At 48.4% G+C, this 23,805-nt stretch overlaps 1 protein-coding gene across 1 annotated transcript in view; it reads right to left on the reverse strand.

The window, feature by feature from the left end:
- Positions 1–15,841: 15,841 nt before the first annotated feature.
- PAX7 (paired box 7) overlaps positions 15,842–23,805 on the reverse strand; it is a 103,646-nt gene continuing 95,682 nt past the window's right edge. The window contains exon 9 of the mRNA XM_049706353.1: positions 15,842–19,858. Within this exon, the coding sequence (XP_049562310.1) occupies positions 19,743–19,858 (116 nt within the window). The 3' untranslated portion in view covers positions 15,842–19,742. The remainder of the gene's footprint in view (positions 19,859–23,805) is intronic.

Below are 23,805 nucleotides of genomic sequence, written 5' to 3' on the forward strand. Positions count from 1 at the left end.
AGTCGAGGAAGAGACCAGAGCTCCAAGTGCACAGGGGACAGGCCATGTGAGCACACAGTCAGGAGGCAGCCATCTGCAAGCCAGGAAGAGAGTCCTCACCAGAACCTGACCATGCTGGCACCCTGACCTCAGACTCCCAGCTTTCGGAACTGCGTGCAAGTAAATGTCTATTGTTAAAGCCCCAGTCTATAGTAATTTGTTATAGCAGCCTGAGCAAATGAAGTCTCTTGGGTTCTCACCACCCAGCACACTTCTTCCCTGGACATTAATTTATGAAGGGAAGAGAATGCCATCCTTCTGTTTGTAGCCTGGGGGAATTTCAGGTAGGAGAGATTTAGGGTTAGAGTTCCAGGGTCTCAGTTTCCCCATTGATTGTCAATATTGGCTGTGTGACAGAATCAACTGGGGAGCTAAAAAAAAAAATCATAATAACAGCAGCAGTAGTAGTGGTAATAACGATGCCTGAGCTTCATTCCCAGAGGTCCTGATTTAATGGGTCTGGGGGGGCCTAGACATTGGTATGTTTTGTCACCCCACCCTACTCACCCATCCCTCTGTGATCCACACAGAATAGTTGTTGGGTGGAGGCCCTTCCCCAAGCAGCAGCCGTCTGAACATGTGATGATCCTCATACTCTCTCATCGGCCCAGGGGAAGTGAACAGGTGCTGGGGTGGTGGGACCTGTTCGCATGGCAAGTCCATCCATGCCTCATACACACCCAGAATTCCTGTAGGGCTCCCAACGCTCTGTGCCAACTCCTGGGAGTCCGAGAATGTTGAAATGATTCAACCAGAGTGGATCCTGGGGCTGGAGGGCTGGGGCCTCAAGCCTGCCTGCCTGGCTGGGGAGAATCTGCATTGTTGAAGAGGGGCTAATAGTGGACTGATGGGCAGTGGCGAGGAGTTTGCAGGTGGGGTGCTTTCTTGGCAATCTTCCAAGCATGTTTAAGCATTAATGATGGTATTTACCAATTACTGCTGGCCTAGAATCTTCTAGACGCTTTGCTTATGTCATCTCACTGAGGACCTACTATGTGCCAGTGTGTTGCCTCATCCCCTGCCTCTCCTCTTGGCTTCCGGCACCATCCTCCCCTGCTTGTCCTCTTGTCCCCAGCTGCTCCTTCACTGATTCTTTCCCTGAATTCTTCTTCTTCTTCTTCTTCTTCTTCTTTTTTTTTTTTTGAACTCTAAAGGCTGGAGTAACTGCAGCCCAGTCCTTGGCTCTCTTTTCTTTTCTTTTCTACCTCACTCACTCCCTAAGTGGTCTCAGACAAACTTTAATACCAACCAAACTTCCATAGTCACCCGTGGAGCATCACCCTCTCCTCCAGATACAGGACTGTCAAGCGGCGTTTTCTCCACCTGGGAATTCTCGGCTCTAGCCTGGCTGAACAGGCCTGTTGAATCTCTACTCCATAATTTATTAAAATAAAATCCAAACTCTTTACCAGACTCTACAAGGCCTCCCATTATCTGGCCCCAGGCCATTTCACCCGATGGGCGGACTGAACAAATGAATGAATGAATTTTTGGGGAAGGGCCTGGACTGAGATTTAAGACACGGACTCAAGCTCTGGTTACTCTGGAACTTTGGACAACCACCCTTGTCCTCTCTGGGCCTTTGCTTTTGATATTTGTTGGAATAAATTCTCCTATGAAGTAGGTATTGTTACACCTATTTTATAGATGGAAACAAATCATCTTGGAGGGGTTAAGTCCCATTTCAAGGTCACCCAGTGGTAACTGAGAGGGCTAGGATTTGAACACAGGTCCATCTGGTTCCAAAGCTCATGCACAATTTTCACCGCGCTTCTGCTCTGATTGCGCCTCCCATCCCAGACCCCTCCCCTAGTCTCCAGGTTGGGACCAGAGACACATACGGCTGCTAATGGAACTTCTCCTCCCCCTTCCTTCCGGCTGGGAGCTGAGGCCCCTCATTTTGCAGCATCCTCCATCCTCCAGGACCTGGCCACTCCCAGGCCAGCTGCACAAGCGTGGAGAAGACACTTTATTAGCCACAGCATACCCGACTGGAAACAGACAGGTAGCCCCATCCATCTGCCTTCCGGAAAGGACCAGATCAGCTGCTACTCTGTCTGATAAAGATGGAAAAATTCCGTTAATTTAGTGAGTCTGGACACAGTGTGGGACGACTGAAGTCTCAGTCTCCCAGCCTCTGTGTGATGGAGCTAACCCCCTCTTGATCCTCCTCTAATCCTGACTTTCTCAACTTTGGCACTATTGACATTTGGGTCAGATAATTCTTTGCTGCAGGGGCTGTGTGCATTGTAGGAGGCTTAGCAGCCTCCCTGGTCTCCACTCACTGGATGCCAGGAGCAGGCCACTCACCCAATTGTGGCAACCAAAATGATCTCCAGGCTGCTAAACGCCTCCTGGGTGGACCCAAATTGCCCCTGGTTGAGAATCACTAATCCTCAGCATAGCCTGTTCCTTATCTGTTCTATCTTACAGCATGAAAACCATTATCCTAAATGGTTATTGTCCATGCATCAGGCTTCTAATGCTTAATAGCTCATGTTGAGCACCTACTAAGTGCTAGGCATAGACAAACTCAATCCTCACAGCAGCCCTTTGGAATGGGTATTATTATTATCCCATTTCACAGATGACGAGACAGGCACAGAGAAATTAGGTGAGTCACTTGACCTCTTTTCCTGCAGACCACCCGCTTCAGCTAGGCTGTCTGCTGGGCATGTGCCCATATTCATGTTCTCGTTCATGCCTTGCAACTTTGCAAGTCACGGTGTCATGATGCTCAGATTCCGAGGAGGAAACTGAAGTTCACGTGGTGTCCGTGAGCTCACCCAGTGTCCCATAGCCATTGCAATGGACAGAGCCGGGTCTGAACCCAAACTTTATGGTAAAGCCCATTATCTTCCCACCTCTCCCGGCTGCCTTTTAGAGACTTGTAGGTATATTTTCAGCTTGATGAGCCCTTAGATATCATTCATTTACTCAACAAATATTTATTGATGCCCATTCCGTGCCAGGCCCTGTGGTTAAGAATGTGGGCTCTTCCTCATCTATTAGAGACACTTCCTGAAATATCTAAGGATAAGATGAGGTGGGATCTGGGATTTGCTCCAAAGCATGGATGTGGAGGGGATGTGGGCAAGGGTACAGATGAAATGAGCTTGGTGGTGAGTTGATAATTATTGAAGCCAGGTGATGGCTACATCTTTACTCTTGTAGGATTTCCCATCATACAATGCGTTTAGAAGTGTGGATACTGATTCGTTGTCTGGGTTCAAATCCCAGCTTCACTACCTTTGGTATGATCTTGGGTAATTTTCTTTGCCTCTCTAGACCTCAGTTTCTTCATCTGCAAAGTGAGGGGATAATAATCTGTAGCTTGCAGGGTTGTTGTGAGGATTGAATGAGATAATACCGAATATATGCGATAGTTCCTGAACAGAGTAAGGACCTGGCTGAGAGCAGGGCTCCTCTGGGGTCATAGCAGCTTGTCTTTCTTCACTGCAAGGACCTCAGTGTCTGCAAGGGGATGGGGAGACCCAGCTTCACCACAGAACTCCTCCTAGCAGTATCCTTTGTCCACCTCCAGCCCTGGTCACCAACGAAGCTCTACGCCCTATGGTGGCCCTGGAGGGACTCTAACCCCAGGTTGCCCACAGAGCTAGGTGAGGACAAAACTCCTAATCCCCATGAAGGACTCTGAGTCCATGCAAGTCCCCTCTTGGCCTCAGCTGTGACAAAGCCTCATCTGGAATTCCTAATGGCCAAACTGCTAGCAAGATCCTTGCAGAAGCCACAGTTGAAAGGCTGCTCCTGCCCATTCAGCCTTCTCCCTCACTCCCTCTGTTCTCCTGGGGGGACAGCCCCGTTCCTTCATCATCAGCTGTCTGCGCTGGTTGAATTATTTCGATGTTCTCAGCCTCTCAGGAGTTGGCACGGGGTGTTGGGAGCTCTCCAGGAATTCTGGCTGGTTACAGGGCATGGATGGACTGACTCCATGAGAACTGTTTCCCAATCAGTGCCCATCTACTTCCCCTGGGTTGATGGGAAAGGATGGGGATCATCTCATGCTCAGAAGGCTGCTGCTTGGGGAAGGGCCTCCACTCAACAAATATCCCACGGGTGGCCCTACATCTCCCAGACTGCCTTACAGCAGTGAGTTGGAGCCATGCGGCCAATTCCAGGAGAGGAGATGATGGGTAGCTTCTGGGCTGAGGCGATTAAGAGCCAGTGTGCCTCAGCCCCACTTCCCTTCTCAGCTACAGTGACCTGGGGGCCCAGGCATTCCAAATGGTGTAGGAACACGAAGGAGAAAACCAACCCTTATCGTGTAGGGCCACCAACCTTTGGGGACTGTCTGCCTCTGCACAGAGCCATGTCTCTCCTGGCAGATATAACAGGGGCTGTCTCAAGGATCAGCCTTTAGTGTCTGGAGACTGCAGGTAAGCCACGTGGGCAGTCAACCTCGGCTTCCCCAAAAAAACTCTGCACAGCAAGGCTCAGGCGAGCTTTCCTGGTTGGCAATAGCCTGTGTGCAAGGTATTGTCATACCTATTTTCCGGAAGGAGGTAGCATGATCTGTGACTCCACAGGGCAGGAAGCTCTGTGTTTGGAGCCCTCCTGGATTCTGTCCGGGCATCTCTTTTCTAGGCTGTTTTGAATCTGCATCCTCGAGCTGTCCTAAACCATAACCGTGGGTGGAACCACTTTCAATGAGTTCTGTGAGTCCTTCCAGCAAAGTATTGAACCTAAGCATGGTCTTGACCCCCAAAGACTGAAAGAAGTGAGAGTCAAAAGCAAGGGTGATCTTGGGGACTATACCCCTACCTTCACAGTGTTTGTTCTTCTGTCATGGAGGAACTATAGTTGAATGTGACACTGTGTGAATGGACTTTGTGTGCTCTGGAGATGGGATTCATGGGCCAATCTGTCCTCCTGGGACAAAACCACCAATGTGGAAAATGGCAATGAGATCCCCCTAGGACAGCCTCGGGCTAACCAGCCGTGCTTGATGGCCTCACAGTTCCACTGCTGGGTGCTAGGCCAGGTCTGCAAGGGGGCTGGCGCTGCGATGTTCATTTAGCACTGTCTGTGGAGTTGTGGGGTGTGTGGAGCTGGAGGCCGCCCGGGCGTGCACCCCTCAGGGGTTGGAGAGGTAACATCTGATGGAAGGCTACATAGCACACAGAGCTGATGCTCCAGCACAGTCACGTGGATGAAGTTCAGTGTCACCTGAGGACGGAAGAAACAGAAGACAATCCGCAGCACAAAGGTATTTATGTAAATTCGTAACGCACACAGAGCCGTTTTTCAAAACTCTGCTGAAGGATGTACATTCAACATGGAGGATGCTAATGGATGAAGAAAATGATAAAATAAGACAATGAGAATTAACACCTGATTGGAGATTATAGAACTATAAACCGTAGTTTATAAAATTACTCTTGCAACTTTGTGGCTTATTTGTCTTGGCCTCTTTGGGGATCTTTGCATTTGCACTGCCCCCTTTTTCTTGACTTTCATTTCAAGCACACATGGCAGCCAGCATGGATTTCAATGAAGTTCCTATGTCTTATGTTTCCCTGGTTTCCCACCTTCCTTCAGCACCCCATGAGCCTAGATACACTGTTGGGTAGACCTCAAGCCTCCTCCCAGAGAGTCAGGGGGTCTCAGTCCTGATCGCAACTCAGAATCGCTTGGGACACTTCGAAAATTACCCACCCCACCCCACCACAATGTTGATGTAATTGGCTGGGGTGGGGTCTGGTATTGGCCCTTTAAATGGCCTCCAGGTGGCATCCAGGCATGGGAACCACTCATCCCCGGGCTTCCCTCGGTCAGAGCCCCACTCATTGCCAGTGAAGTTTTCTATGTGTCTCTTCCCAACTTCCCAACTGTTTCTGAACCACCTTGAACAGGACCTGCCATAGACCAGCCTCTCAGGAAAATGTTTCTTTGAGATGAACTGTTTTTAAGTTGCTCAAACAGATGGGACACATATGTCCTTCTTCAGTTCAGCCTGGCACTGCACTCATAATTTTTTTCAGCCACCCCAGATTCAGCTTCTAATTCCCACTGGGATCCTGGTCCTCTTTCTGACAGAGAAAGAAATGTCTTCTCTTTTGTTTTAAAAGTTTTAAACAGCTGGGATCCACTGCCTTGTCAGTCCACTGCTTCATGGGGAGGCTATGGCTTTGAAGTGGTAAACCCAGTGGTTCAGGGCAGGCTCTGGGATCCTTTGGGCCTGGGCTTAACTCTGCTCCACTGCTCCCTAGGGATGAGACTCAGAGCAGCACCCCAACCTCTCATCATAAAGCGGGCTGCCTCGAGAATGAAGAGCGATAGTATATGCAGAATGCTTAGTGCAGTATCCAACACATATAAATGTGTCATTAGCACAATTCATTAAAATATTGAGTCACTATGTTGTACACCTGAACCTAATACAATATTTTAAATCAACTATACTTCAATTTTTAAAAAGCTGTATGAGCCCCCAACCCCCCCAAAAAGCATCATTAAAAACCCACTATTTTTAGCAGCTTCTTTTGGTGATGTTAGGCACTTCCAAGCATTAAAACTGCCTGCAGAACTTGAGGTCCAAGAAGGCACAGAAGCCTGGGGCCCATGGGCAGAAAGGTTATGGACCAGTGGCCACCCGGACCCCATTCACCTGCAGGTGGAAAGCCCTAAAACCTTGTCTTTCTGGCCATAGGACCAGGAAAAAATGTCCCTGTGAGCCACAGGGTATGAGAGAAATCTCTATTTTCTTCTTATTGTTTTAAAAAGCTATGCCTTGAGGCCAACCCTTGCAGAGTTGCTGCACCACCATGAGGGCAGTGGTGGCAAGTGGATGCCTAAGAGTAGGGAAAATCTACCCCTCTGGACAGAGAAACCAGGCAAAGGGGCCTCATGTTGCGAAGAGTGTGGAAGAATCCCAGGGTTTTATTATTTTAAAATCTTTTGTGCTGTCTTCCTGAATGTGGGTGAAGTCACACGCAACTATGTGACATCCTGAGAGGCTAAAACACTGAGAGAACCCTGTTTTTCTGGTCGGAAGGACCAGAAAAGGGGGCCCCTGGGAGTTAGAAGTTATGGCGGAAATCTCCAAGAGGAGAGAAATGGGGACGGGGAAAACCTAATTCTGCGTGTGAAGTGACACAAGCACCTGTTCAGGCTGCGTGTGCATGGAACACAGATGAAAACACAAAACAACATGAAAACACACAAAACAACAAGGACCTACTGTATAGCACAAGGAACTATATTCAATATCTTGTAATAACTTATAATGGAAAAGAATCTGAAAAAGAATATATGTATATCTAGATAGATAGATACTTATAGATATATCTGAATCACTTTTCTGTACACCTGAAACTAACACAACTTGTAAATTAACAATACTTCAATTTAAAAAATGGTTAAAAAACCTACAAAAAGGTATGCTTTTCAATTTGTTCAAATCTTATTCTGTCTTCCAGTAAGACTTCAGTTTTCTTCACATAACTTCTGTGGCTTTCTTTGAAAATTTATTCCTAAATAATGTTTTTCATTACTGTGAATGGAATATGTGTTCCTACTTCTGCTTTTAGGCAATCACTGCTTAGAATAAAGAAAATCTTCTGTCTGTTGTACAGTTATCCCCTATGTAGCCACCTTAACAAATTGTTTTTAAGTCTAGTTGATTTTTTATTAGACTCTTTGACATTTTAGATTTTTCTATCAGCAACCAAAATACAGTTTTATGTTCAATTTTCTCATCTTTATAGTAAGTCTTTTCTCAGTGCTTTCATTAGCATTTGCTTAATAATAAAAAACATAGTTCTGACTTTAAAAATAAACAAAATATAGCAAAGACTTTGAAGACTGATATAAACCACTATTCAAGACCCAGACCAACCCCTGAATGGCACGTGAACAGGGCAGACCCAAACAACATAGCAAAGGCTTTGAACACTGGAGTGAGGTTGAAATCACCATTCACAGAAGACAAGACAGACATTGAGATCTGAATTTAAATGGGTTGATTGTCTGCTAAATTAAAACAGCAAAACAAACAAACAAACAATTCTTCAGAGGATTTTTAACAGCTCCAGAGACTCAGAATGTAATATTCAGAAAGTTCAAAATTACTTGGTATATCAAGAACCGGAAAACTCTAAACCAGTTCTCAAGGGAAAAGACATCAGATGCTAACTTCTAGATGACCCAGATATCAGAATTATTGAAGACTTTGTATTTATTATCATACCTCATGAGGTAAAGTAAACATTCTTGAAATAAAGGGAAAGGTACAATAGAAATTCTAAGCAGAGAAATAGAAACTACAAAAACAACCAAGTGGAAATTTTATAAAATACAATATCAGAAAAAATTTAAAAAGTCACTGGGTGAGTTTAATAGCAGAATAAAGATAACAGAGAAAACAGTCATTGAGGTTGAGAACAGATCAATAGAAATTATCTAATCCAAAGAACAGAGAAAAAAATTTTTAAAAATTAACAGAGCCTCAAAGACCTGTGGGACTATAAGAAAGGATCTAATATCTATCATTGGAATCCCTGAATGTGAGGCATAAGAGACAATAGGAAAAATATGAAATAAAATATAATGGCTGAAAATTTCCCAAACTTAAGTGAAAAACATACATTTACAGGTTCAAGAGGTTAGTGAGTCCCATAGAGGATAAGCCCAAAGAAAACCATGCCCAAATACAACCTAATCAAACTTCTGCAAGTAAAAGATAAAGTCATTAAAACAGTCATAGAAAAACTACATGTTACGTAAAAGAGAAGAGCAGTTCAAGGAACTGTGAGTGTTCCATCAGAAATCATAGAGACCAGAAGACATTGAACAACATCTTTACAGAAAGAAAATAACCATCAATCCAGAATTCTCTATCTAGCAAAAATATCCTTCAGATATGAAGATGAATTAAAGATATTAGATGAAGGAAAACTAAGAGAATTCTTAACCAGCAGACATGCGCTAAAAGAAAGACTAAAGGAAGTCCTGGCTGAAGGAAACTGATACAAGAGGGAAACCTGGAACTTCAGGAATAAAGGAAGAGCAGCAGACATGGTAGATATCTGGGTAAATATAACAGACCATTTTTTTCTGCTTAAGTTCTTTAAAATATATGCCTTGTTTTAAAAAAGTATTACATTATTTGGGAAGGTTCGATGTATGTACATGTAACACATACAACTATAATATCAAGGGTTGTAGGCGTCTATGTTTTATAAGAAGTTGTGAGGGGCTTCCCTGGTGGCGCAGTGGTTGGGAGTCTGCCTGCTGATGCAGGGGACACAGGTTCGTGCCCTGGTCTGGGAGGATCCCACATTCCGCGGAGCAGCTGGGCCCGTGAGCCATGGCTGCTGGGCCTGCGTGTCTGGAGCCTGTGCTCTGCAATGGGAGAGGCCACAACAGTGAGAGGCCCGCATGCCGCAAAAAAAAAAAAAAAAAAGTTGTGAAATATTAATGCTAAGTAGACTGTGACGATGTTAGGTATGTATATTATAATCCCTAGACCATTCACTAAGAACTAATATAAAGAGATAGAGGGACTTCCCTGGTGGTCCAGTGGTTGAGACTCTGTGCTTCCAATGCTGGGGCAAGGGTTCGATCCTTGGTCAGGGAACTAGGATCCCAAATGCTGCACAGCACAGCCAAAATATTTTTTTAAAATGAACCTTTTGAATAAACACTTCGATGTGTGGGGAAAGGCCATTAAAAAAAAGAGAGAGCGAGCCAAAAAGCCAAGAGATAAACGAAAGTGAAATACTAAAATATATTTTAAAAATCCAAAATAAGGCAGGAAAAAAGGAACAGAGGAATTAAAAATGAGGTTACAGGGCTTCCCTGGTGGCGCAGTGGTTGGGAGTCCGCCTGCCGATGCAGGGGACACGGGTTCGTGCCCCGGTCCGGGAAGATCCCACATGCCGCGGAGCAGCTGGGCCCGTGAGCCATGGCCGCTGAGCCTGCGCGTCCGGAGCCTGTGCTCCGCAACGGGAGAGGCCACAACAGTGAGAGGCCCCCGTACCGCCAAAAAAAAAGAAAAAAAATGAGGTTACAAGCAGAAAAATAATGAAATAGCAGACCTAAATCCAACTACATCAATCATTACATTAAATGCATTTCAGGAGTTTATTCTTGAGTTGTTATTTATTATATCACCCTGTCCTATTTAGGAAGATACCAGGGAGAACCTTCCTTTAGCGAGTTTCTTAGTTCTCATTGACATTGGTACTTGGGTAACTTACCAGGTTTCCCATGTTCCATTGGCTGTTAGGAAGCTACAGGAACCTCCCCATAATGTTAATAAGCACTCCTACAATAAAAGACTCTGTGGTCACATAAGTCTGTGAAACACAGGGCTAAAGAAATTAAATACATTTCTTTATTCTGTCTCATTTAATCTTCGTAACTACCTTGGGAGTTGATATCATCATCATGCCAGTTTTATAAATGACAAGAAAACTGAGTCTTCAGAGAAGTTTAGACTACTTGCCCAAGATTAGCTGGTTGTGACATTAGGATGGGAACATAGGATGTCTGACTTCAGAGTCTGCCCTCTTAAAAATGTAGAAAAAAAATGATGTACGTAAAGTCCCTGGCACGTAGGAAATGCTTATCCTTATGGCATGGGTAGCTCAAGGGCTGGCCTCAAGCCTGACTTCACAAGAGGAGGAAGTTCTATAGGGTCAGACAGGTGTGGCCCAGCCCAGAGAATCAAGGAATCCAGCCATCCCTACCCCACCACTTACCTAAGTCCTTCTGCTTGGGGATGCTCGTGCCAACACCAGTCTTATCCAAAGCTGCTCCTGTTACACACAAACCTCATACTGATCCCCTAATCCTCACCCTAACTTCTCCTAGATCCCACTTGCCTCTCTTTGAGCCTTTCTTCAAGAGATAGATTTGCAGGGCTGGGGAAGGGGGCTTCACGGACTTCAAATACGTGGAGGTAACTGCTTATTGGTCACCTGTGTACCCATGGAAGTAGAGGAGGTAGAACTAAGCAGACAATTTTTTTATTTTGCTAAATTTCTTGTATAACGGGTCCCAGTCCTTAACTCCCCTGTGATAGAATTCGACATCCATACCCTTTCTGTGCTTCAAGATGTGTGGAATGGACCTCCCCAGCCCTTGACTTTGGGCTTGCCCATGAAACTTGCCGTGGCCAGTGGGTTGTTAGTAGATCTGATAAGAAAGAAGCTTGAAGTGGGGCTTGAAACGGGACCACCGCACACCCACAATGCCCTTAGAACTCTGGTGATCTGTAATCATGGCCCAGTATCTTCCTTCTTCATGGTCCTCTCAGAAAAGTTATTGTCGGTAGAGCCTAAAGCCCAGCTGCCCATTTGTATTATTTTTCTATTGTTGCATAAAAAATTACTACAAACTTAATGGCTTAAGGCAACTCATTTATTATCTCATAGTTTCTGTAGGTGAGAAATTTGGGCACAGCATAGCTGGGTCCTCTGCTTAGGATCTCACCAGGCTGAAGTCGAGGTGTTGGCAGGGGCTGTGATCTCAGCTGAAGGCTTGATGGGAAAGAATCTGTTTTCAAGCCCATTCAGGGTGTTGGCAGAATTCAGTTCCTTGTGTAGGACTGAAGTCCCCACTTTCTTGTTGGCCGTCAGTCAAGGGTCACTCTCAGCTCCTAGAGGGTGACCTCATATCCTAGCAATGGCCCTCTCATAACATAGCATCTCATTTCTTTAAAGGCAGTAGGAAAACCTCACTCCACTCTGCTGTGATGGAGTCTTATGTAATGTAGTGTAACCACATGAGTGACTATCCCATCACCTTTGCCAGATAATATAACCATGTCATGATAGTGACCATCTCATCATCTTCACAGATCCCAGCCACGCTCAAGGGCAGGGGACTATATAGGGCATGTACAACAAGAGGCAGGAGTCTTGGTGGAGAACAGAGAGTTATGCCTACCACACCATCCAAGCCAAAATTAGCCAGACCATGGTCAACCTCCCCACAGGTGAAGGTGAGAATGAATGCTTGTTGCAAGCCACTGGATTCTGAGGCAGCTCATTATGCAGCATTATTGTGGCAGTGGCTAGCTGATACACTTCTTTTCAAGAAGCATTGCCCTCCTAGGTCATATTTCCATTCTGGGGAGGCAGCTGGCTATGATGGGCAGGGCACTGGACCAGAGAGGTCTGGGCTTGAATCTGTGCTCCTCACCCTCCTGGTTGGGGGGCTTTGAGACAGTTGCTTCACTTCTGTGGATTCATTTCCTTACCTGAATAGTGGGACCCACAGTGCCTACCTCATCTGGATGCTGGGAGGGTTAACTAGAACAATAGATGAAGATCACCTGGCACATAGTAGGCGCCATAAATGTTAGTGTCTTATCTCTCTAAAGCTCATAGCCAACGTGCCCCTATTTTCAGAGGATGAATATGATACAGATTCTGGGAGGGGCCACTGCATTGCTGATACCTGTGCATTGCCTGGGTGCTGTCTCATCACCAGATGAGGGGCTGACCTGCCGGGCTCTTTGACCTTGAAAAGACTCTCCGTTTGAGCCAGATTGTAGAAGGCAGCTCTCCCTGGTTTCTGTGGGGTAGGGACCCCGGGCATCCACCCTCAGACGAGACCCCAGCTCTTTCTCTCCTGCACTTTAATTTTAAATTATTTTGAAATGTGACATGGAAGCCTTCTTTTGGAGAGCTCGGTTTCTTCCACTAACAAACAGTGTGAGCTTGGGCAAGTGATCTTAACTTTCTGACACTTGGTTTCTTCCCCAGACATTAAGAGTGAGATCCCCACCTCACAAGGGTTTTATGCTGATGATATGACAAAAATTGTGTGCCTGGGCACATCACAGAAGCTTCGTAGACTGTGTACCCATTCCCACAGAGCAGAGACTGTCTATGTCTGTGCTTTTAGTGTTACTCCCTGGCCCTCCCTACTTGCAGGAGAAGAGCACAGAGCAGGTGCTTAAGGAGATGTTTGCTTTCATTTTCTCATCTTTAGCCTCATGTGATCCTAGTGTAAACCCTCTGTGGCAGGTGGAGGTGGTGGTCCTGAGGGTTGCTTCCAATAGTTCCACTTCCCACCTCCCAGGCACAGGGTGGGCTAGGTTTCCCTGCTCCCTTTCAAGTCCATGTGGACATAGGACTTGCTTCATCAATGGAGGGTGAGCAGAAGTGTCCTGTGTCACTTGGGTGGAAGCTTTAGGAGGCAGAGCATGATTCAATACCTCTCTCTTTCCTTCTGGTACCAGCCACAAGTAACACTCAGGATGATGCCCATTCTCTAGCAGGCTGACTCATCAGAGTCTTGAACGTGAATACGAACAAGAAAAAAAGTAAACCTTTGGTATTTTAAGCCACCGAGATTTGGGGTCGTTGGTTACTGCCTTCCAACCTGATACAGTGGGACAGACTTTATCTCTGTTCAAAGGATGATGGGAAGTGGCTTGCCTACAGTCACACAGAGGGCATCTGGGACCAAGGGCAGGGCTTTACCTGAGAAAGCACATTTGACTCATTCCAGGGGAGAGAGTGGAGGTGACTGGAGGCTTGAATGCTCTCTCCCTGGTGCCTCTGGGAAGTGACTCTCTGCTCCCTGCCATAGCTGTTTACATGATCAGAAGCAGGAGTGGTTCTCTGCTCAGAGTGAGTCAATGACAGCCTGGGGAGTGGACAGGACAGAGTTCTGGAAGCTGAATTCTTGGGAGGACTAGACGTTCTAGACTTAACTTTGTAACAGACAGGACTATACTCAGAAGCCCCAGTCTCTGTTCTGTTTCCCTCCTCATCTCAATGGCTCCATTTATCTCCTGTCTCAGGAGACTCTTTCCTTCACTAGTAAATTTTCTCAAGGAAAGGCAGTGAAACTCACCCACCATAAGGTGTGCCTGACAAATGAGACCAGGAACAGAGATGGCTATGTTATGTAGCATTGCTGTGGCAGTAGCTGACTGATACACTTATCTGATTAATATCCATTCTTCTCTTTTCTCTTAGGTACAGAAACCTGACTTTATTCTGGATAGTAGTGTGCCTGGGCAGGGGACTATGTTTCTCAGTTTTCCTTGGAGTTATAAACAAAGGTTGTTGAGTGGGATCCATAGGAAAGCTCCCTAAGAGGGGGTCAGAGAACTCTCTGGGGGTCCCCAAGGGCAGGTCTGTGTCTGGAGCAACTTGGCGTCCTACATTCAGCACTCATTGTGTTGCTTCCCTAGCACCGGTGATGGACAGCTCCAAGCCACTCTCTGGACACTCTCTGGGCTGCTCCAAGACCAGCCTTTGGCTCAGTTTATTGTCTTGGTAAACTGGAAGATCCTTAGATATCATCTAGCCTGCCTTTTTTTTTTTTTTTTTTGCGGTACGCGGGCCTCTCTCTGCTGTGGCCTCTCCCGCTGCGGAGCACAGGCTCCGGACGCACAGGTTCAGCGGCCATGGCTCACGGGCCCAGCCTCTCCGCGGCATGTGGGATCTTCCCGGACCGGGGCACGAACCCGTGTCCCCTGCATCGGCAGGCGGACTCCCAACCACTGCGCCACCAGGGAAGCCCCCTAGCCTGCTTTTTAAAAAGTATACTGAAATAAGGCCTGAGAAGGGAAGAAAATTGTCTCAGGACCCACAGAGAGTCATATGCAGAGGTCAGGATGGAACTTGACTAGTTCTTGACTCTCCCCCGTCTCTTCCTGATTTACTGAATGACAATTGCTTGGTCGGGGTGGTAGGTAGGGAGACAGACCTGGGGTGAAACGTAGTTGGGAGCCCTGGTTCTGACATAAACTGCCTGATTCCATAGGGGGCTGGTACAGAGCTCATCACACTGCAGGGATTCTATGTGGAGAAGGGCGCGTGGCAGCCTTCCGATCGGTCTGAACTTGGGAAGAGAACTTGGCTGGATTGGATGGACTCAGGTCCTTCCTTCCCATCCGCCTTACCAATGTTTCATCTACACTTTCTCCCCAAAACTCTTCCACCTCACTGCTGCCCCGTTCAGATTACCCACTGGAATGACACAGGTGCCCTGGTGTAGAGCCAGGGGAACACATGTGGAGTAGATGGTGCTGGCCCTGCCCAGAGGCCCTTTCACTGGGCCAGCGCACCTGTCCCCTAACTGATATGAATGTTGTTGCTAAGGGCTCACTTCCACACCTTTCTCTGGAGAACTGCCCTCAGCCCATAGGAGCCACTTTAAGCAGAGGTGCTTAGCCACATGAGCCCTTTACCCACCATCCACATCCCCAGAGACAGCCAGCAGCCAATGAATGACTGACTTGTGCAACGAGAGTCCCCTGGTCTTAAGGTGAGACTAACTCCATGCTACGATTCACACTCCAGCGCTCCCTGCAGTATCAGGTGGGGCTAGACACCAAGTAAGACCTCCTCTTTGCCAGCTCCTTCCCCAGCCCTATCTTGCTTCCTTTACTCCCTTACGGATTCCTCTTGAGGGCTTTCCCTCAATAATTCACCTGCCCAGAATCTCCACATCAGGCCCTGTTTCTACGGCAACAGGTAAGCTTCTGAGCTCTCTCCCACCTTCCAAATTTTATATACTGGGACATGACCACAGAGGGTTCTAAGTTTAGTGGCAGGAAAATTTTTCCTGGTGAAGAGAACTGAGGTTTTCCCAGAGAGATACTTGAGAATGGCATCCATTAATGAAATCCTGCTGAGGCTTTCGCTACATGTCCAGCATCTGCTTAGCACTGGGGGGCCAGGTGGGGTGCAAGAGAAATGCAGTTCTAACTCCTCCACACCCAATAAACTAGGTCAAAGCTCTTGACGGACCCCAGCCCCTTTTAAGGGCAGCCGCACCATGACGATCAATTGAGTACACGGAATCTCGGAGATGCTTTTAATTTCTCTTTAATGTATATGTAACAGTTACGCCTGAGTTACAGAGGAAGCGCTTACAAGCAGGTAGTTAAAGCGAATGCCAGTTTCTCTTTCTAGTCTACTACTTCATATAGCTGAATAAATTATGGTGCGATTATATTTAAACACACACCTTCGCGCCCACACACGCCCACGCGGACACACCACTCACACTCTCATGCACCCACACTCACTCCCACATGGAGGAAAATGGCTGTGAGTCAAACACGGAAGCAACCAGTTACTAGGAAGAAGGAATGATCTAGAGTGCTATGCAGATAGTTCCCAGGTAGGGGATTGGCCTCGTTAGAGCTGGCAGAGAAAGCATTCGATATACAGATGTCTTTGAGCATTTCAAGACGGCAGCTGAAGGACCCCCATTTGGCCTTGGTTCGGTGCCTCTGCAGGAGGGGAGAAGATCTGTCAACCTCAGAAAGCATCCAATAGTGAAGGGCAAATTCGGGAGCCTGAGGAGAATATCAGCCTGAGAGAGGCCCCAGAGCGTGTCTTTTTGGGGCCATCACGGAGTTTCCCAAGTCCCCGGATCCGAATCTCAGAATTCTTCACCCGTTCCATCGCAAACAGCGTAGAATTTCGGTGGAGTGATCGATGTCTGGGACCCACGGTGTTCTCAAGCCATTGTCAGATTGGAAATCTGACCTTCTCGTTTTTCTTCTGGGCAAACCTCTCTCGATTCTTCTCTCATTCCTCTAGCTCTCTTCTCCTTCATGTTCCTCTGGCAAAAGAACGGCAAATGTAAATCAAGGAAAACGTAAGAGTATAAAAGCATAGCTTGGTTCTTACATATCACTTCTTTTTTTTTTTTTCCAATAGCAAGAGAGAAATACCAAATGAAAAACAAAGCAATAAAAATGAAAGAACCCAAGAGAGCCCGGAATGTATAATTTGAAACACACGATATGCAGATATATCCCTACAGATGGTCCCTGGCACTAGCATGACACGCACTGTGGGGGGTTTCGTTCCATTTTTAGTGTGTGTGTGTGTGTGTGTGTATATATATATATATATATATATATATATATATAAAGTCAACTTCCTATAAACGAACAGCACATCACCACATTTCCAACTAATGTACAATGAGTTCAGAAGAGGGGGCCCCCATAGGTAGGACCAACAGCTACTTGTGATAAGTTGGGGGAAATATCTTTTATTTTGCTATGGAATCTATTTACAGGGATGGATGGGGATTGTTCCGGGCTGGCCTAGCCACTGGGATTCAGGCCTTCTTCCTCAGCCTGTGATCAACCCTCAAGCGTTTGAGGCCTTGTAACTCTCACCCAATATCATCTTTCTGGTGAAGTTGCAAGCTGCCAACACAAGACTGAATTTTATAGACTGAGCTGGCTAGACACATTAATACACTGGGTTTTAGGAAAACCTGTCAGGGTCAGGGTCTATTTCCGAGGAGCGTGGAGCCCCTGGGGGAGTAAGACCCATTTTCTACCAAGATGGTGGCTTGGGAGAACTCCAGAGACAGTGGACGTAATGAGAAATCATTTGGTTTATTCCCATTTCGCCATGGGGGGCAGATACCTGTCATTGGTCCTAGCATTGGAATGTCACTTCCTGGGGGTAGGGCTGGGTGGTTTTGATGTCACCTGCCTGAGATCCCTGCTCCTGGGTAACCTAAGGCGGCTCAAAGGATTTCTGAGACAGGCCTCCAGGGGGAAAGATTGACCACTTAAGGAATGTGGATGAAGATTGTGGTTGATCTTAAGGAAGAACTGCTTCCTGGCTGTGACAGCTACAAAAGCCTGGACCGGGTCACCAACACACAACACGCCCTTCCTTTTTGTCCAGAGCGGGAAGAACCCGAAGTCTCCTGCCGTGGAGGCTCCCCTGAAACCTTGGCTCAACTTGATGGGTCACACACGTCTGGGTGTCCGCGGCTACCAGAGTCTGTTCGTCCCCAATAATAGGTTCCTCAGAACCAGAGATACAAGCCACCTTGGTCACGGTCCAGGACAGGCTTGGTATTACTGAGTCTGAAGATGAGAAGCAGGTGAGCATTTGTCACAGAGGTGATGTCCATGCAGGAAAGTGTCCTAGTATCTTGCCAACCCAGCTCCCCAGTAGGGAGGAACTCAGGTTGATTCTCAAAGCAGCAGCCCTTCCCTCTGGGAGTGTCTTGTTGGCTGAGCAAGAGGCATGGGTTGAGCAAAGAGGTGGCCTCAGGTGCCCAGGTAGGGCCAAGCAATTTGGTCCGGTCTTCATGGATTCAGTGCTGTGTCTCCCATCTCAAGTGCCTTTGACCCAGCAACACTTGATACAGGTGATCTAAGTGTAGATTATAATGATGGCGATGGAGAAGATGAATATAATTTTGCTCAACAGGTGAAGGTGGTGAAAAGTTCAAGGGAGGCCACAGTCAGGGGCTGGAACCATTCCCCAAAGGTCTCAACTTGTAAAGAGAGGGGAGCTTGGGAGAGCAACCGGAGTGGCCAAGGAAGGCAACTTTGCCCTCTTCTCCGGAACTTTTGGTGTCCCCCTCTGCCCAGGGGTGGTGGCTCAAAGATTGGCCACATCTCTTCACCCAGCTGTGCTGGATCAGAAGACAGAGGCATCTTGGCTGAGGTTGTGTCAACACTGAAAGATGCACCTCTGGGTGGGACAGGGACATGCCTCCCCCGCAAAAGCCAAGGAGAACCTGTGGTCTTGTCTGTGGGGCAGCCAGTCCCTGATGATCCAAGAATCCTCCTCCAGAGCCCCAAGGGAAGCTCTCTGCACCCCCAGCAGCTTAAAGGGATTCCCAGACCAATGGAGGCCCCATTCCTAGAGGGTAGGGCATGCAGGGGATAGGCCTGGGTCTCTGAGGGAGGCTCTGTGAGAAATCGAAGCTCCATGGGCTGTGGACTTGGAGGCATAGAGCTGAAGCCTCTGGCAACAAAGGTTTGCTGCCCACAAGCAGAGGGACCCCAGTTACAGAAACCCCTTCTGAGCCTGCCTCTTCACTTATGTGTCCTCAAGACTTGATCCCCTCCCCCTGCCATCTGATTCAGTGAATGAGAAAACTGGAGGTTCTGTGGGCTCCCCAGGCCCTAAGTGGGGTGGGCAAAGTTGGAACTGGGGCTTCAGTCTAAGAGCCCAAAGCTGCTTCCGGATGCCTGGCTTGGGTCTTGGTACCCTGGGCTGGCCCACTGCCGACAAGCCCCACCCACATGGCCCCGCCCCCGGCTAAGCCTGTTCCTGGTGGTCCCAGTCCCCCTGCCTGGGCTGGATTCCCCCCTCCACCCAGCAGAGGTGTGTGGAGAGGCTCCTGAAGTCCTCAGAATTCCTAGGTGATTCCCTGGGAATGCCTCAGGGCCAGGGTCCCCCCTTCTGCTAAAGTCCCAGTGTTCAGAGGAGGAATGGCCGCGGTTCTGGCCCTGAGCCGGACACCCACCCGGGAGGGCCGGCTCCCAGCACTCCCAGAGCGGCCCTGTGAGCTCCACCTCCTCCTCTGGCCAGGGGACCAACTGGAGTTGGGTCCAAAGGGCTCCAGGACGTCATCCCAGACACCATCCTCCTTTGGGCGCTCAAGGTACTCTATTCAGGGTGAGCTGTGATCTCTGTGTCTGAAATGGCACAGAGGCCACGACAGGATTTGGCTGGGGGAAGACTGCAGGCTGACCAGAGACCCTCCTGGGGGGACAGTGAGGGGGCAGACTCCAAGGGGGCCGCTCCAGGTCCCTAATCACAGGCAAATGGTGGATGGGCTGTTCGTCTCCAGAGCGCTGGCCATGAGAAGGGAATGGGCTCCTTTCCTGGCCTCCTGGGACCCCAGGGCAATGAAGGGACTGAGGCTGGGAGGCTCAGGGATCAGTAAGGGTTAGGCTGGGACTTGGGCTGGGGCAAGTCGCCCCAGGGGCCCTAGTAGGCCTGGCCAGTTTCCACAGGCAGGAGTCCCAGCACAGCCGAATGCTCCCCAAGCTTCATGCGACGCTGTGTGGAGAGGCTCACGTTTTTGGCCAGGTAATCAACAGCAGCTGGAAAAAAAAAAGATAAACTCCTAGAAATTGAGGTTCTTTTTGCCTATTATTCAATCTGCCCCACATCCGTTCACCCATCCATCCATCCATCCATCCATCCATATATCCATCTATCCATCCATTTATTCCTTCATTAATTTATCCATCCATCCTTCTGTCCATCTATCCATCTCTTCTTCCATCCATCCATCCCTCCATCCAATCATATATTTATCCATCTATGCACTGTCCATCCATTTATCCATTCATCAGTTTGTCCCTCCACTCCTTGCCTCTCCATCTGTTCATCCACACATCCACCCATCCACCCATCCATCCATCCATTTCTTCATGAAGCTCTTTCTCTCACTTCCTCTCCAATCATTCAGCACATATTTGCTTAACACAGTATTTACCCAGCTCTTTCATGGATTCTGTAGGGAAGTACAGAGGGTATCACATTGTTTAGTGAAGAATTAGTTCCTCTTTCCACCTATCCCTGCTCTGGGGGACATCCAGTGAGTCCCATGGCATCCAGGTAGTAATGAGGACAAGGTCCTTCTGCCTTTTTTGGACCCTAAGCCCAGCTCATGGATGAGGCAAAGCAAGACCTCGTACTCAAAAATCAAAGGAGATTTTTCCGGGGAGCTGAGGGGTCCACGCAGAAGGAGGAGCTAGGAGCCTGTAATGCAGGGAGTTGCGACGTTCAGCCTTGTCATTTCTGGTCGCCCAGAGGAGAAGAATGAGAGTTTGAGGGTGTGTACTTGCGTGTGGTGAACCGTGGAAACAAGAATCTCCGGGATGTAGTAATGGGCACGAACAACACTAGTACATGTACGTGTGCACCGATGTGGGTGAGTGGTGTGCACCTACATGTGTAGAAAAACAGTGGGAACACCTGTGCATGTACAGGTAACTGCACAGGTGAGCTCTACCTAAGCCAGGTCCATGTGTCCGGGTGAGTGCGTATGTGTGTGCAGGTATGTCTACGTGTGTTCTGTCCTCACTGTCCTAATTGTGCCTGTCTGGGGCTGCAGCAGAAATCATCCCTGACCAAACGACGACTGGCATGTGACCAAGGCCTGTTGAAAGGCACAGAGATGCCACCTCCCAAACCAGAATCTGTGGCTGTGATCAATCCAACCCCCTGGACCCCTCGGATCCAGAGGCGAGAGGAAGATGGAGAGGGGACCATGGTAGGAATCACGAGGCCTGGCCCAACACCCTCTCTGTCACTTGCCCACCGAGGGGCCCTGTAACACTCTACATGTCTCCTCAAAGTTGGGGGCTCCTGCCTAGGATGGGTGGGTAGAGCCAGGAGGTGATGGGCATGGCTGGAGTGCAACTGGGGAGGTGAGATGGGCTGTATCAATAATTGAGCTCCAGTGGGAATTCCCTGGCAGTCCAGTGGTTAAGACTCCACGCTTCCACTGCAGGGGGCTCAGCAATCCCTGGCTGGGGAACTAAGACCCCGCATGCCACCCGGCATGGCCAAAAAAAAAAAAAAAAAAAAAATTCTAAAAAAGAATTTGAGCTCCAGGAGGCTGTATTGCGTAGGGGCTCAAATGACCTAGATGCAAAGTAGGGCAAACTGATTTGGGGCATACCAACTCACCTGTCCAAGCCTCAGTTTCCTTGGGAGATAATAATAGCACCTAGGCTGAAGGGTAATTGGGATTAAATGAGAAAATGTATATAAAGTGGTTAGCCAGCACTGTGCCTGGCACATAGTGAGTTGGATAGATGTGGGCTCCCGGGATTGGGGCTTAGTAAGCGGACATGCCCTTTGATGGTGGCAAGAAGGAAAGGAACAGTGAATGGGGCAATTCAGAGGCCCAGTTACCTCCTGCTCACGTGGCTTTGGGCAAATCACTTTGCCTCTCCAGCCTTGTTTCGTTGACTGTAAAATGGGGAGAACAAATTCCAGACTCCTCAAGGGCTGTTACGAGAATCAAATGAGATAATGGGCTTTAAGATGCCAGGCACAGAGTGCTCAGGGCATGGCCTCCTAGATTCCTAAAGGATGTGCAAGAGCCCTGGGGTCTTTCTGGAGTGTGTGGACCCTGTGCCCCTCAGCTTCCCAGGCTCTAGGGACTGAATTGGGCCCCTTGGGTGCCGCCTCTGAGGTCATTCAGCCTCCAGGCTCCCAGCAGGTAGGACAGAGTGGTGGTGGCCTGCCTTGGATGTAGCCCTTGCTCTGGGTGAGGGTGGGAAAATCTCCCATCTCTGGCCTCAGGGGGACCCGGCAGCTGTGGCCACACCATCTCAGCTACTTGGAGCCAGTTTCATCTGGGCTCCAGGTCCTGCCCACGAGAAGGCCTCACTGTCAGGGTGATAATAGGAAGGGGAAGAGGGGAAGCTAACGGTTCCCCAGAGCTGGCTCTCTGCCAGTCCTGTTTTAAGCACTTCATGTGCATCATCTCATTTAAAATTCTCGCAGCAACTCTGTGAGGTTGGTATTATTATTATCATCCCCATTTTGCATATGACAAAACTGAGGCCCTGCCCTGAGAGACTGCATAACTTGAAAGATCCCAGGGCTCCTAAATTATGGAATCATAATTCAAATGCAGGCAGTCTGATGCCAGCTGCTACTCAGCCCCGACCAACCCCACCCAGCAGCCTCCTATAGCATCACCCTTGTTCGTGTACAGCACTTCAGAGTGTACGGAACACTCTATACCCCAAAGCCTGCAATGGCCCCATTTTCTACTTCAGGAAATGGAAGTGACTCGTCTAAGGGCACAACTCTTCCTGCAGGTGGGGCAGAAAGGCCTGGCTTTGAATAACAATGATGGATGGCAACCACTAGGTACTAGGCGGACAAAATCTCATCTGATTCTTTCAACAGTCCCATGCTTTAGCTACGGTTGTTCCCATTTTACAAACATGGAAACCAAGGCCCAGAAAGATGGCTGGCCCAGAGGCATGCGCACGGCAGTGAGCTGGAGGAGCCTGAATTTGTCCTGCTTGTGCCTCTGGGCACTCTGTCTCTTCCTCTTTAGCCTCTCCCTGTCACCAGCCACAGCCCTGCGCACAGTAGGTGCTTGTTGTCAAGATGAGCGAGGAAACACCAAGCCAAAATTTACCTACGACCCAGCCTACTTCAAGGGCACCCGTCATCCCGCAGAGTCTGCCTCTCCCTGGGGTCAGGCCGGGGTCCAGCGAGGGGCAGGGCTGTGACATTTCTCATTATGGCGTCTGTCAATGGCCCTTCCTGTCCTCCTGTCTCTCTGCGTCTCCCCTCTTTTGCCTCGCGCCTGAGCCTGGGCTCTAAATGTCTCAAATTAGATTAATCGGGAGTTGGCAGGAGAGGTGGCAGCGATGCCAACCAGTAAACAGATCTCAGCCGTCAGCGTCTCGTCAGCCCGCGGCCCCAGAGGAGGACCCTTCTAGACACAAATTCTTATTAGACTTGTCAGATCTATTAAAATTCTTTTCACACTTCTGCGTTCTATCAGCCCCATCATTAGTACGGCCCTGGCCTCTGGGAACACCAGGGCCGTATTAATCTGCCATGTGCCCCGTCCCTGCCCCCCTGCCCCCACCCCCTTTAGGGACGGGGAGAGACGGATGGATGGACGATGGCAGGGAGCAGGAAGGGAAGGTGTGAAGGTGTCCCTGGGAAGATGAGAGGCCCGGGAAGAGGAGGTGGACTCTGCTGCTTAAGAGTTTGGCCCACGTGACTCCAGGCACACCTGAAAGTGATGCTTTCCATGGCTAAAGGTGTGGCCGTGTGCACGTCGATACGTACCACCGGGTGATCTCAGGCAGCCAATCTCTCTGGGATCCCATTTCCTCATCTGCCCAATGGGAATAATCCTGCACCCTGCACAGGGTGGCCGTCAGGATGGAATGCCAGACCCATAGTAGATGCTCAAGAAACCATTATTTCTCCTTTCTTTATACACATACATCTTGAATAGTTCTCCCTTGAAGCTATGTATAGACACACATTAGTGAAT

The sequence above is a fragment of the Orcinus orca genome, chromosome 1 (assembly GCF_937001465.1).
Source record: "Orcinus orca chromosome 1, mOrcOrc1.1, whole genome shotgun sequence".
In the NCBI taxonomy this organism is placed as follows: Eukaryota; Metazoa; Chordata; class Mammalia; order Artiodactyla; family Delphinidae; genus Orcinus; species Orcinus orca.